General features: G+C 39.4%; 1 protein-coding gene across 2 annotated transcripts in view; it reads right to left on the bottom strand.

Annotated features, from left to right (window-relative positions):
* GATA6 (GATA binding protein 6) overlaps nucleotides 1-16,080 on the bottom strand; it is a 38,252-nt gene that overhangs the window by 3,895 nt on the left and 18,277 nt on the right. For both annotated transcript variants that reach the window (XM_063299176.1, XM_063299177.1), the window contains exons 4-6: nucleotides 12,585-12,710; nucleotides 10,105-10,192; nucleotides 9,913-10,022 (exon numbers count right to left, since the gene is read on the bottom strand). In XM_063299176.1, the coding sequence (XP_063155246.1) occupies nucleotides 9,913-10,022; nucleotides 10,105-10,192; nucleotides 12,585-12,710 (324 nt within the window). The remainder of the gene's footprint in view (nucleotides 1-9,912; nucleotides 10,023-10,104; nucleotides 10,193-12,584; nucleotides 12,711-16,080) is intronic.

The following is a 16,080-nucleotide window of genomic DNA, read 5'->3' as shown; positions in this document are numbered from 1 at the left end:
AAAAAGAATGAATCAGGCGCTGCAGAAAGACTAATCAATTTTAGGTTAAAAACATAAAGGTTTTAAGGATGAGCCATCTTGAAATGAAGACACCTTAATGGAAATTGGCATATTACACCAATGAATGAATAAACATTGCTCCCTTCATTTGGACCCGAATAAAAATAAAGGCTGATTTCATATATCAGGTTAGGCCAAAATGTGATTTGTTCCGTTTGGGCTTAGCATTATGAATTAACTCATCAACAATTATGGTTTATAACTCATGGCTTAATGGTTTAATGTGATGTGTAAATCCAGCAACCATAGATAATTGTAATCTTTTAATTATCTGTGGTTTAAGAGTGATTTCATTTATGCTCAGTTTACCATATATTTTGTATTCTTTATATATATTTTTATTAGCTTGAGAATTTCTGCAATAGGTTTTACAACTAGCATCTCTTCTAAGTTGGCTAAAGGAATAAGGGAATGTACTTTTGAATGTCTTTGCACCATTTATGTATATTTATTTTTAGAAGAAATTTCAAAATTATTTTTATTAAGGTTTTCTCTGTGTTTTATACAAGATTATCTAAGATTTGATTTAAATTTATTCCATTAATATGTCTGGGCTGCCAGAGTCCCTGAATAACCTTGTCCGAAACACATTGCGCTTCACGTGCAAACAATGTAATTCTAACACAGCAATCAGCATCCTGTCATCTTTATTGAACTGCCCTTTCAGATGCATAAAATCTTGTTGCAAGCAACTAACACAGTTAATCCTCCAGAAATCCATTATGGGAAGGAAAACTTTCATGTTTCTAAGACTCACTTTAAAACTCTGCTCAGTTTAAATGATATAAAAACCTTAAAATCTTAAAAGGAAGAAATGCTCCAGTGTGAAGCCTTATTTTTGACACACACACACACACACACACAGAGAGAGAGAGAGAGAGAGAGAGAGAGATGCTGATGCTTTTCTCACTGCTCAGATGTCCACTCTGGCATGCAGTTGCATGCGATGATGGACCCATCAGTCTGGGCTACAGACAACCTGGGAGGACAGTCAGTACAAAGTTTCAGTGCAAATTCCAGAAGCTGACCTTGTGATAACAGATCAGCCACTGGAGCGGAAAAACAGACCGACTGCTCTAGACAATGCTTCCCAAACTGCTGTGAATGATCACATCCTTCGAAATTCAGTTCATTTAATCCATGCTTCTTCTTTAAGATGGTTAACTCACATTTCACCATTTGAAGCTGCCCTTTTGGAATCAAGCCCATAATTTGCTATTAGGCTCCAGGAAGCAGCCATTTGAGACACCAGATGGGGGCAGGCAATGAAGTGGGTCCAAGCCACCCCCTGCCTCCCTGACCCACCACCCAGACAAGACATTTTTATTTTACTGCACCCAAAGGAGGCACTTCTCTGGAGTATCATGACTCCTTAGCTGTCAATCCTATGCCATTTGGATGGGGGTCCTTAAGGTGGACTCTGAGGGCCCCTCAGAATGGGGCAAGTAGATCAGCAACTGTCCTGGACAGGAGGTAGTGTGCAGAGAAGAGGACAAGGACCCTCCCATCCCTCAGCATCCCTATAAAAGCAATTTTCAATGCCATGGCTGAGAATAAGGCTAAATGGGAGCAAGAACATCCAGGCAGACTTGAGGGTATTCGGACAGCGTTTCTCTCACTATTTAGTCTCCCCCTATTTACTCACTATGCCCTTGGATGGAAGATTTATGGTCTATAATCCAGTGATGTTTTTAAAATGGCCATAATCAGAGGCCAGAGAGAATGGGGGAAATAGCTCCTGACCAAACTAGTGCCATCTGCTCCATGGCAAAAGCCAAGCTACCTGCCTTCTTGCATACAGAAAATAGGTTGTGCCTCAGTATCCCTTCTGAAGCTTTCACTGTTTGAGGGAATGAAAGTTAGTTTCAGCTGAATATAACTGTTGTCCTTATGAATTTTTGCTGAATCTCCACATTTTTAGTAATGCTTTTGGCACAGTTGTCTAGAAAAATGTAATAAATCATTTCTATCCCAGGAAAAGAATTTGTTTTCTTCAGTCCATTAACAACCTTTCCAAGAACTGAAAAGCACTAGTGTCTGAAACTTCCTTCCTATTCAGCCCTGAACATATCTTTTAACCTTTCCTGTCAATTTGGAGTTTTTCTGATGGGCAAAGAATTACAATGCTGTATGTTCAGCTTCCCCCAACCTGACTCCCTCCAATTGTATTTGACTACTTCTCCCATCATCCCTGGTCTCCAAGTTTGAGCATCTGCTAGTGATGGATAACACAAGAGAAGAATATCACACATCCAGTGAGTGTCAGATTAGAGAAGGCTAATACAAAACCGTTCAGGACCCGCTTTGCTCTACCCTCAGCAGTTTGTTCTTCATTTAGTACCACCAGAATGGGGGGGTAGCTTACAAAAGAGAATTAAACCCATTAAATTTAAAATGCAAAGAAAATAACCACATTATGGAACCAGCACCAGAATTTCAAAAGAGCTTTAAATCCAAACTAGAACACTTTAACCAAATTGCAGTTTGAAATGCACATATCTCTACAGTTATGCATTATACACACCACAAAGCAACTTTTCTGTACAGCAAATCCCCTTTGCTTTCCTTACAGTGCAATCAAACATCAGCTTGACACCATCAGCTCATTTTCATATGATTTGCATGAGCAAATACTGTGAGCTTGGGCAATGCTATTTGTTAATGATCGCCATGAGAGTAACATTAGTAAGTTTAGTTGTAGCAAATGTAGAAACTGTGGAAGAGTATCATCTTTACAAAAATGTTCTGAGCCCAAATGGGTCCTATAAGCTGTCTTAGAAAATAAAATGATGGGTGCTTACAGCCCAGTCCTTTATTTGGAAGTGCATTCTTTGCCTAGAAAAAGAGAAAAGATGAGCAAGGGTAGAAGGCACCATGCAGGGAAATTGGTGTTCTGCAACTGGTAATATCTCCATGCTTCTCATTTTATGAATGGGCAAGTCCATTTAAGCACAACAACCCATATTCAGAATTCCGAATGTGTTCACCAGCCCCAAAAGGTGGGATACGGATAATCTATTTTGTATCAAAGCTTGGGATCCACCAGCCTGTGCCAAGTGGTGTCAGACTCCACAATCAAAGGATTGTTGAATCTTCTGATCGTGTTCATCTGCAATGATGGATCAACACATGCCAAGAAGGAAAATGGGAAGGGGGGAATTGCAAGGAGTGTGAATCACTGTTGTTTGGGCTGGAAAGGGGGAAGTCAAGGTCATGCTGCCAGAGACATCTGCAGCTGGTATGGCTGACCGTTAGACATTGGGTGAGAAAGGGTGATGCAGGAGAAGATGGTCAACTGAACAGACTGCCCGCGAGCTCAGCAGGCAGACCTGGCAGTGTGGAACTCTTTCTGGGGGCACAGACAGGCTTTTCCTGTTGCCCCAGAATGTTTTCATGGATAGAAAACACTCAGAATCACCCCGTTCGTACTTCAGAACATCACCTCGTAACCTGAGGATCGTCAACAGCATTGGCACTAATCCAGTAAGAGGAGTTGGGAGCCGGGGGTACCATTTTCCAGACCATGCTGAAGACCCTTTGGGACACTAGGTCGAGCCTTTCTCATTCCTAAACCACCCAATTTATATATTTTTAAGATTTGTACCTCAAGAGAAACTCCCCACAGCAATGAAGCTCTTGGTGTTAACCGTCGACCTTTCTGGATTACTCTTAAAATCTTCCTCTAAATGCTGGCTTACTTCCCATGTAAAATTTAAGGTGGACTGAGGAAAAAATAAGCACCTCTCCATTCCTATTTTTGTATCTAACTTGAAGGATGTAACTTTCTCCTACATGCTTAATTTGGTGTTTTGAGTTTTCAGCTTTCTTCTCACTTTCCTTGGACGCTGTATCTGCTGGTTTGCATACTTTTTGTTTTGTCAGTATCATTCAATAGCTTCTCGAAGTCCTCCATAGGGAGCTAGATTTTACTTATTGGATTATGGAAGACCTTAAGGGGACCATTTCAGGACTCAGAATTCTCCATGAAACTACTCAAGCTGTTTTGCAAGATGTTAGGGGTATTATTTTTAAAAGGTATCAATTGGCTGAGGGCTTTCTGAAAAAAGTAGAAGAGATATATCAAGAAGGAGGCATATTTCCCGATCTTAAGAATCTAGAATGTGAAGGCATGCTAACTGATGGATATGTGCTGCTCAGGAAGGAGCTGCAATTCCACTTGCAAGATAATGACTGGTCTGTTTGTCTCAGGGTTTGTTTCAAGAACGGGATAGCTCTGGTTAGGCTGACCATATGTCCCATTTTGAACAGGGCTGTCCCGTTTTTTTAACATTTCCTGACTGTCCTGTCATTTTAATATAAATGTCAATTTTGTCCCGTTTTTAAAAAACGTCGGAGCCATTATTGGGAAAAGCGGGAAAAAAATGAAAGTGCAACTGAAAAGGAGGCTGATTTGGCAGTAGTTCTCAATCCGGTGGGAAACCTAGAGCAGGAACCACAGGAACAGCTGATTGGTGGTGAGCGAGAGGAAGTTGTGGCTGCCAATCAGTGTAGTGGAAGACGGTTGGAAAAGCGCGCCCAGCAGAAAAGAAGCCAAGTGGCTCTCAGGCCAAAATGGCAGGAAGAAAATAAAATAAAAGGGTGCACCAGAGAGGAACAGGTTGTCAGGGACAACCATTCACTAGACTCCTCCGTTCCTGTCCTCCTGTCCCAGCTCGCTGCTGCCCTCAGCCCTCTGCTTCTCCAGCCTCCTGCTTCCTCATTCCTGTCCTCCTGTCCCAGCTCGCCGCCACCCTCAGCCCTCCTGCAACCTCTCCGCCCAACGCCACCCCTGCACCAGCCTCTCCAGACCCAACCATTGCCATACCTCCCCCTCCCGCACCTTCCCAGCTTATTGTCAATAACTTTTTTTATTGTCTTTTTCATGAATACGGAATATTATATAAGTTTAACCCCGTCCCGTTTTGCCATCCCAATGTCCCGTTTTTGTCTCAAGGAAATATGGTCAGCCTAGCTCTGGTATGGGGGAAGTTTTTTGCAGACTTTCTAAGGGGGGCACTCGGACTCCTTGATTCATTTATAAAAAATGTCCTGTGTATAATATGAAGACAAATAAATGTCCTTGTTTACTATGAGGTGGGATAAGAAATCAAGAATAAGTATGTGGATTGATTTCAAGGCTGTATGATTCTATTTTTCCATAATGATTCAACGTTGGTTTGATTTTTTTAAGGTATAATAGAGGCAAAGAAGATGAATATGTTAAAGATTGTATGATTAAAAGGGTTAAGAATTTTGGGTACAATATTATGATAGAACAATGGGAAAACATGTAGAACAAAGGTCTGAAATTCACTTGGAACTATAAACTGAAAGAGAATTTTTATAAAATGCTGTACCATTGGTATTTAACTCCTGATAAGCTGTCTAAAATGTATAATGGGATATCCAATGTCTGTTGGAAATGCTCACAGGAGGAAGAACTTTCTATCATTTATGGTAGACTTGTGGAAAAACTAAGAAATCCAGGAACCAAATATGTAGTACTATTCAAAAGATTCTTAAAGTGGACTTACAGTTAAAACCAGAGTTCATCTACTAAGTGGCACCAAAGAGACACCGACTCTAATTCCTTGTTCCTATCTAGTGGAAGTCCAAATGTTTGGCAAAATTTATGTTTTTCCATCCACTACCACTGGTAATAGATGTTAAATGGTACTGTACTTAACAATAAACTCGTTAGAACTCTGTTGGACTTAGTCCAAACAAACAGGCAAAGGATTGCATCATTTCTTAGCTTTTGGTGACAGAAATACAACTGGATGGCCAGCCAGAGCCAAATGAAAACACACTGGAATGGATAGCTATATATTTGCAGAAGGACATTTTCTGTTTTACGGCGCATGCAGATACTTGATCAGAAATGCAGATGAAAAGGAACTGAGTCAGGGAACATCAAGATACAGTAAAACCCAGTGGATTATAAGAAACCTTTACAAAACTGACTAAAAAGCAGCCCCTTTGAAGAGCTCTTTAAGCTAATTATAGTATGTATGTATGTATGTATGTATGTATGTATGTATGTTTTGCTGCAAACCGCCATGATTCAATTCACTGGAAATCAACAGTTGAATAAATAAATAGCACTTTTTAAAAATTGTAGTTCTGTTGTTAGAATATCACCCTTTTCTTTAGCATACAAGCCAACAAAATGGAAATCTTCATTCCTAGGAAATACACATTATTGGATTAGTAGTGGAGCGCTCACAAATGTAACAGTGACCTCTATAACTAGGTATTGAATCTGCCTACTTCCTCCCTTCAATTTCCCCTTGTATACTGTGTGGAGGGAATAATGGGTGTACATGTTGCTCATGCAGTCTTGGAGATGTATGTTTTGAGAACACCCTGCCTTTGTATCTGGGAATGTAAGGATAAGGAAAGATTTTGTACAGAACTGAATTTGGTCAGAGGAAAGTTTTGTTAGTATGTTTTATTTGTGGACATTTCTAACAGGACTGTGCAGAGATCTGGATTCAAATGGCAAATTGTAATTTTGGATGGGTGCAAGCTGCCAAGAACATCTTCAAACCAGATGTGTCTTCTCCCAGGATCATGGAGGGCAGCTGTGTGAGTTCAGGAAAAGATGCATTTACTTCAGAGTCTCTCCAACAGGAATGCTAGGCATGCTCACATGTGCTCTGAATCAATTTTTGTCCTTCAAATTCAGGTCCCAGCACAACCCTAGTTTCATTCTGCATGAATTGCATGAATGAACAATTTTTTTGATGGATGGATCCACAGTTAATATGGGGGTGGGGTGTCAAGGGTGGACGTGGCAATGATGCCAAGTGGGAAGGAGTACATTCATAGACAACACTGAGATCTTTATTTTTCTGGAAAGAGTTTGGTGGAGTTCTTTGCTTTTTCACTTATGCTAACCCAATTTCAGAGATTACACCTGAAGTTATCTTGTGTTTTCTGCTTCAAAGTATCTGGAAACCACGTTACTAATTTTCAACAATACTGTAGTTAGGGGGGTTTCTGAAGATGAGTGAGGTTTTGGAGTGCAGGTAATCCATCTCTGCATTAAGTTCTTATGAGAATAGTTTTGTTCACAGGGCCAGAATGTCCAGAAGGCAAGTGATCCAACATTTTGGAAGCCCAGTTGCCCAACATCTTGGCTTCAATATTGTCAGGGTAGGCATAGTTTAAGAAAGGATGCCAAACTTGTGTTCTCATCTCATCTCTCACTGAAGTCAGTGCATTGAAAATTTAGGAAGGCTACCCTTGGCTTGACCTCCATCTGTGCCAATAATATGGGTGGGTCCCTAATCTGGAAGGGCTTTATATGTGGTTTGATTTTCTCCTCATCCTGCCCTGTCTCAACTTAGTTCTGTTTTCTCTGCCAGCATGTTTTGGCCAGAGATGAGGATTTTTCTGACAACAAATCTTTAGGGTCAACCAAAAGAAAGAGCTTCTCACAAGCAGAGCAGGATCTTTGCCAACTTGTGCCTCCTCCCAGTCTCCTCCAGACAAAGCACTTTTGATTTAAGGTCTCAGTTTGTAAATTAAGCAAATGCTCCTCACCACTGATACTTTGAGTAAATATTTCTAACAACTCAGACTAGCTTTCATTGTTTTAACGTATGGACATGTGCACTTAAATGCAAGCATATCTCCTCATTTTTAGATGGTCACCAAGGAAGGAAAGTTTCTTTTCTGGAATATGTCAAGGGGTAAGATTGCCCCCCTCATTTGTTGCAATCAGTGACCCTCCCCCCTTGTTTCCTGTTGGGAATTCTAATATAACAAATCTGAGCTGACATACTTAAGGCTATTTTAATTATGTTCTGTTATTGTAGCAGAAAATCAAAGTGGAAAGTATTGAAAACAATGGAATGAATCCAGATAAATCTAACTGCATTTTGATCCTACTGATTAATGGGAGAAAAGTTACCCATGACTTAATTTAAGCCCTATGTATTTAAACTGGACTGGATTCAGTCCAGCAAACTCGCTGAGAATGGCGATTGACATATCAGGTAGAGATCACCAGGGTAGTCAAGTACTGAACTGTCATTTAAAAAAACAGGCAAGTTTCTAGTTCTTGTGGAGTGAGGTGTACAATCCCCAAACAGGAGGGGAACAATTTGCTTTGTGATAAATGGATGTTTTGTGACAAGTAGCATCCAGCGTGGCAGCTATTTTGTGAAAAGTCAACTTTTCCCATGGCAGTCATTTTGTAAGAGCACCCGTAATATAGTCCTAACGTTTTTCATGTGGCCATTAATCCAAAAAGCGCTAATCCAGTCTCTTGGTGGGGCGGCAGAGGGGGGGAAGGGAAGGTTGTTTTGTTTTGTTTTTTTAGGAAAGTGAAGTTGGAATAAGGGATTCTTGTTAAATTTGTTAAATTTATTGTATAATCACTTTCTTGTACACAGAGTAAAAAAAAAAGAGGATTCTCAGGGGTAGGTTGTTACTAGATAAATTTCCCACATTTTCATTATTAAAGAAGTCCAGGACAGGCTAAGTATCACCTGAAGAGATTAGTTTTCACTATACTGAGATAGTATAGTATAGTGTTATATTTCTAGTTAAATTATAGCTATTTGTATAGGTCACCTGTATAATTTGTCTTCATGTGGTGATACATAAGGCATTTTAATCTTTAAGGTCATTAATGTGTTAGCTTTAATTCTTATATTCCAGTGAAACTCTAAGTACAGTAAAACCTCAATTTAATGTATCTCCATAGAAATTAACAGACAAAAATAATTCAAATTTATATTTTTATTGTGGGTTGAATAGAGAATCCCATCACAGAAAATTTGATTGCTTGTTCTGTAAATTAATGTTGTGTTTTGGTACAAAGTAGTAACTTTAATTGGATCTTGTTAAACTGCTTTATAGTGGCTTCTCTGGTCTCAAAAGCCTTCTAAACAGATATTTTAATAATATTTGAATGTACCATAGTATAAGAGATCTGATGACTACTAAGCTAAAAGATGTGGTATGGGGGCTCAGGGGTCGGACGATGGATGGGAAGATCCAGATTCACTTGACTCTAAAGCTCACTCAGTGACTTGGGCCCAGCCACTATCACTTAGTTCTTTGTATGAGAATATAATCATTTTCTTGAGTTCCTAGAGGAAAGGTAGGACGTTATATTATTACTGTTGATGCTGCTGCTGCTGTTGTTATTATCATTATGGTTCATAGCCTTGGAATAAGCTAGCATGCAATAATTTGAGCATGAATTCCTTCGCGAATTTCGTTTCTACACACTTGTATGTAAAAAAAATCAGCTTGCTCCTTCACTACTCCACCAATATAAGAAAGGAGACTTCCTGAGGGAATGAGTGAGACTGAGGTGTTATATGAATTCAATTACTGTACCTTGTTTAATAATTATCCTGAGAATTCCCTCCTTGGCTTGGTCCCTGAATTTGAATGATTCTTGCTGAACAGAGAAAGGATGCAGTGCGTACATGGATAATGCTTTAGCCTGTGAAGCTTCCCACTCGGGATCAGAGCCAATGTTTACTAGACAACTTAGTACAATGTAATATATATTATACAGCACAATGTAATATATATTATACAGCACAATATAATATATAATACCCAGTAAAATATAATATATAATCCAATATAGTATAAATAAGATACGTGTGTACAAGCAAACTTTTAATAAAGATGTTTGTAAAGTACTTTAGATTTACACTATGTTTGCATTTATAGGCAATTTCCTGAGACATTCCCACTCCAGTATCAGCTAACAAACAGAACAGTTTATTTAGATTACTGTTATAATAGTAGATAAGATGAAAGTGGAGATAACATGAGCAATGGAAATCCACTTGCAAGTATAGATATTATTTTCTCACTTACCCCCGAGGCTGTTGTTTGTGTGCTGGGTGAAGCATTTTTTCTACAGTCATCTGAGTTCATAGAAGATGTGGAAGTTGGAGTCATAGGAACAGCATTATTGGTATTATTACCTGCAACAGTAACACCCTGCATTAGAACGACGGCACCCCAGAAAATTCTCAGTCCCTGTTCAAGCTCTTTGAGTATATTTACCAGAGCATGATTTTGTCTTAGCTATGTTCTTTGGTTTTCTTTTCCTGGTTTGAATTCCCTCTTTTTTCATAGCAAGAGGTCGGGGCACCTAATGAGAATGCAAAAACATAGAACATCAAATTTCAGAAATTATTTCCTCTTAGAAAATTCACCAGTCTCCAGCAGAGCCATCCTGCCACAAGCAAAATTACACCATTATGTTCAGCAGAGTGATCTTAAGCCCCAGATTCACTGGAAGGTACCCTATTGTTCATTCTCCCCAGTGTTTCCAATTATAATAGTTTTATTTTCATTTTAAATTTTAAAAATAATTGAAAAGCAAAAGCTCTGCCTCCCCCCAAGCTTTTGGGATTAGCAAGCCATTCAATGTTTTTGTCTCTTCCTCCTTTCTGGACTACTTCCTAGTTAATTATACAGCTATTGAGTGTTCATGCAAAATGTCCTGTATTTCACTAGACTGCATCTCCTATCTGCCAGGAAGAAGATCAGGGCAACAAAGAGGCCACCTTGGCCTTCTACATCAGGCAGAGAAGGATCAGCTTGCTCTGCCTCCCATGCCAGAGAGAATCTCAACTCTGGCTAACACTGGGATTAGGGAGCGCTATAGAAGCACATTCTAGTCCCACCCATTGTCCAAGGGAACAAGAGCAGCATTCAGACCAGAGCTTCAGGAAGAGACTGGCCCACCTTGAACTGCACATGAATACCAGCAAGATGCTCACCATACTTTTAGGCTTTGAAGAAGACCCATTCCCCTCCACTTCCTGCCCCTTGCGCATCTTGTTTGAAGGCCTGTCCCACTTTTTTAATTGATGTAATTGATATTTATTTATCATTTATTTATTGGGTTTATTTATATTTTAAATTTCTAGGCCTCCCAATTCCAATGACTCTGGGTGACTAATGTGTCATGAGTACTGATGGCGAGCTGGAAGGGGCCTCTATCCAGGGGGGAACACGCATGCGTAGTACTGAGGAATTAAGCAGCCATTCAAAGAGACACAGATCAGACCCGCCTTAACTTTTGGGGTTTATCTGTCTGGATTTTTCCCACGCTTCTTCAGTTTGTTAGGATTCTGTTTTATGTAGCAGTAATAAACACTAGAGACCTACTCCTCGTCTCAGTGTGATTTCTGACTGTTAGGACATAATGTATAGATTAGTTACATTAGCCTTCACATCTTATGTGCTCTCCAGATGCATGTGCAGCTTCTAGAATTCTCGATAAGAGCCTAGCAAAGTTGGAGGACTGGAGATTGAAGTCCACACCTCTGGAAAGCACTCAGTTTTGGGAAGGCTGCCACAGAAGCAGAGTTACTTTATAAGATGAGGTAGTGAAATAGCAAAACTCAATACTACAATGTTCACTTTATACATACTCAGCTGCATAGCCCATTGCAATGAAGCCTACATGTTCAAGACCACTGTAGGCATACAACTTCTGGTTCCATGTTGCTCATCCTTAACAAACAATCTGAAGTTCTGAGAATGCTGCTCACCTTTGAGCAAAGGTAGACTCAGTGGAACTGAAACCCATCGATCCTAACTGGTAATTGCTTCTGATTACATATTTGATCTTCAGGAGCTTCATAAACAGAGACCCTGAAGTTTGTGCCACAATTTGTACATTGTCCTTATCCATAGGCAGGCCTTTGTAATAGCACCTGTTCTCAGTCATGGTCTTCCCCAACGTATTTGGGAAATGTCTAGAATTACACCTTTCAAGCTGTTATTAATAAACCATCTATTTATTTAGCCCTTCCCAGTGTGAATGCTATAGACAAATTTTGTCCCTCCCTCCCTTCCCACTAGAGATAGATAGATAGATATTTTAAATCAACAATTTTTCATTCACTGCTATTTTATTTGTAAATATTTTATAATAATTTTCTCTAATGTAGCATAAAAAATACCAAATAAATAAGCAGGAAATGCATGGACAGAAACAAGTACTACATAGCCCATTGCAAAGATATTCCTCTTGGCTTCTGAAACTATCTTGTCTGTATATGATAAAAAGTGGTCCCTCTAAACTAGCCTCCTTTGCCATTTCTCATTTGTCAGCATTTAACAGGGAAGCTTATTTATTATTAGAATGCTCCAAAATGAGGGATACTTTAGAATGGAGAAAAGTTCCCTTTCTTCTTATCACTTGTAATATATCAGGCCTGGCAGATAATTACTTCTGCTTTGTGTTTGGCATAGCTTCGCTGAAACCTTATATATGAGGGGGGGGGGGGGGTGACAGAGAGGGATGCCGTTTGTCTGTTGACATTCCCCTGCATCTTTTAGCTGCTGGATGCAATTGGATGCAAAAACATGTAAAACAAACAAGCAACAAAAGCATTCTTATTCCTCTGGGATTGCTCTGGCAGGGACAGATGTGGCCTTCTGTGAATCGTAGCAAGCGCTCCCCCTGAGGAATAGTCACAAGGCAAGGTGTCCGTGAAATTGAAAGAGCTCCTGAAGCAGCTGCTTACCCCATGAAGTTTCATGTACAGGCCACAAGCATTGCACACGGGCTCTCCTTCTGCATTCCTGCGCCAAAGGGTGGTGGTTGTAGTATGACAGTTGGCACAAGACAAGCCCAATCGTCTGGAAGAAGGCTAGGGAGACAAAAAACAAGGGAACGGAAAGCATCAACGGCCCAACGTGTGATCTGACCCCGCTCCCCCACAAGCAGCTGCAGGAATTTATAAAAGCGCCTGTGAAAAGAAGAGGAGGCACCAGTAAATAACAGGTAGAGAAGGCAAGGCAGAGTCTCAACATTTCGTGAGAATAAAGGTTTTTATAGCCTAAAAGCACTGAAACGCGTCTTCCTCATGGCCGTGAACCATGTTATGTCTTCAGCCATGCTTACGCATTTGGTCTCAGAGCTTATCTGACTGATTTCAGTCTAAACAGGTTGCTTTTAGTTCCCCTTGACAAAAATAAGGCCTCAGCTTGGGCATGATTAATTTTTCCCATTGAGATCCTTTTAAGTCAGTGAAAGGTGCAAATCGTATAGACTGCAAGTTGTGATTAGTAATAAGACAAAGATAAAATCTTTGGACATTTTTCTCTTTTGGAATGGTCAGAACCATCCAGCTGGTTTTGATATCTTCAGATAAGGAATATAGCTGTAAAAGAACTGCAGAAGCATGGGAGAATATCTAGATACGTGTCTGAATTTGGAAACCTCATAACATAAAATTTGGAGCATGTGCCAGGCCTTTTTTGTCAGTTGTTGGAGAAATATGACTCAGGACCCAAACCAGTTAAAGACTGTAGGATTAAATAAATGCAGAATTTCGATACAATAATCGCTATGCAGTCATGGGAATTTTAGTGGGGAAAAAAGTTGGTAGGAATGTAAGGTTTAGTAATATTTAAATTTTAAAAACAGCAGAATGTATTATTGAATTTATTACACTTTGAAAAAATGGGTATGAGTTCTTTTATTACTGATATATTACTCCAGTTCTGATTGCCAAAATGGACAGTTCATCCTCTAACAATTGTTGGAAATGTAATTACCATTTTTCCATATTTGGTGGGAATATTATACGCTCAACCATTTTGGAAAATGACGCATAACAGAATAAAACAACATTTAAAAGTTGAATCTCCTTTACAATCTACTGTTTTTAAAAATTAAATGTTACTAAACCTTACATTCCCACCAAGTATATTGATTTAACTTTGTACATAGTAACGTCTGCAAAGATACTCTACATTTTCTATTGGAAAGTATACATGGTTCCTTCTGCAGAAAAATGGCTAATTAATTAAGCTCCGGGAATATGCCTTGAAGTCCAAAACAACTTTGTATTTCAAAAGTAAATCTGACACAGAGCTTCCTGAAGCGTATGACGCCCATACTTGGTACCAACTGAAGCAAATATCTGTAGCTCAGAGTTGAGCTGTTGGGTCCTTGGTGTTTTCTGCAACGAAATAACCAAGCTCAGAGAGGACAAAGAACCCAATAGAGACTACTGCAATTATAAATCTCATTTTATGATTAAACTGCACTGATTATTGCTGATATTATCTGGATTTTATCAATGATTTGTAGTTTGTAATACATTATAGTACATTAAGTTATTTAAAACTAATCAATGAAATACTTAAATTTTTTAACCTAATTTATGGTACTTGAAAATTCTGTTTATCTGTTTCCTGCTTTCTTTTTCCTTTTTTGGCTCTTTCTTTTCCTTTTCTTAAAAAATGCTTAATAAAAATATAATAATGAAAAAATATAATGAAACATTCTTACACACTATGTTGTGCATTTAAATGGCCCTAGAATATTTTTAAACGTGCTGTATCACTGAAACCTTGATTTGTGTACCTATTCTTGTGTCATTTAATGTTAATTCTTCTGCACTCCATCTTTTCTTAGCTCTGTCAGTATATATGCTGGTCATTAAAAGAAAAAAACCACCTCCCATTTCCACAAAATAACGAATAAAAGACGATAAGAGTTGTGTCTAAAAAGAATGTCTTCTGAACCACGATGGTTTCAGGAAATTCTACCCAGTCTGCCCCCACCCCAAAATTGTTTTGGGATCATCTGAACGTATAAATCACTTCCCACTAGTCTGCGAGAGTTCTGTGGAATAAGTCACATTCCAAAATGTTTTGCAGAAGTGGGCTTGCGTTGCAGAGGGCGAGAGGGGAAGTATCAGTAAGCTCACGCCGAACAGAAAGACCTATAGTATAAACAAGTCATTTAGGACTGTCTTCTGTGATGTTTGAAGCCAAGAAGAGACAACTTTCCATCAGAAATAATTATCCAACGATTACAGAGCTTAGACCCAAAAGGGAAAGAGTCCCCATAAACATGTAAAGTGAAGGTGACGGGGTTATAACATTTTTTGCAGCAATTGATCTCTTTTACATTAATCACAGACAAGGCATTCCAGCTATATCATAAATCTGCTGTTTTGCAGAAGAATTGCAGCATTAATTTTTAAAAAAAACAGCATCTGAGTAGAGCTTTGCAAGCATGCAAACACAGCACAGAAAATGTCATTCCAGGAAGCTGTAGTTGCCTTCTTCAAGGTTATAAAAGAATGCACTACAGCAAACACAAGTTAGCTTAGACAGCCTCATACTTCTTTCTGCAGAAGGATCTATTGGCTAGCTAGGAACATTTCTGAACTGCTGGTTCTGTTAACCTAGCCAGTATAATAAAAACAAAACAAAACTTGTCTGGCACTGTTTCTTTTTTATTATTACAGACAAAATTGTAGCGGCAGACTTTCCTCATGCAAAGAACTATTTCCTTTTATTTTCTTTTATGGGCCCTCCAGGTCTGCTATGGAGGATAACCAAACTTTTTGATGCAGTTCTGGGGGCTGCAAGGGCAACCACAGTGAATAGATATCACTGGATACAATCATAACATGTTCTTTTCCTGCTGTAATCAGGGCTCCTCTTTGTGTATCTAAAAATGCAAGTTATGCTCCTATTTAAGTATGTTTTGACAGATCATCTAGGCTGATCTTGAGAAAACTAAGCCGAGACAGGCCTGGTCAATATTTGAATAGGAGACCACTCGGAGATCCCAAGTCCCACCAATTAAACAATGTCATCCAATGGCACCCAGGAAGTGGGAGTTCTCTGTCACAGCACCTATCCTCTAGAACAGAGGTCCATGTGGCCCCACCCTTACCCTATTTAAAAGGGATTTTAAAACATGGCTATTTACTTCATTAATTAATATGCTGCCTGACTCCCAACAACTCTGAGCAGTCAGCCTTGGCTTAGGGTGGGTGGCCAGCCTCTCATAGAGTTCTGCATGCTAGTTTGAATGTTCACTTCTGGACACACCTCATTCTTGCCTTTGTTACACTGTTTCGTGCTGTTTTTAATGTCATCCGCCACACAAAGCCTTCCTGGAGTCAGACAGCCTTATAAATGTGACAAACACAATAAATAAGGCTGTAAACCAGACTGGCAGGTAAGAAAAGATCCCAGAAGAAGCAAGCCAAT

This window comes from Candoia aspera, chromosome 3 (assembly GCF_035149785.1).
Source record: "Candoia aspera isolate rCanAsp1 chromosome 3, rCanAsp1.hap2, whole genome shotgun sequence".
NCBI classification, from domain to species: Eukaryota; Metazoa; Chordata; class Lepidosauria; order Squamata; family Boidae; genus Candoia; species Candoia aspera.
The sequence above is the reverse complement of the archived record's forward strand: the minus strand, read 5'-3'. Positions and strand labels throughout refer to the sequence as shown.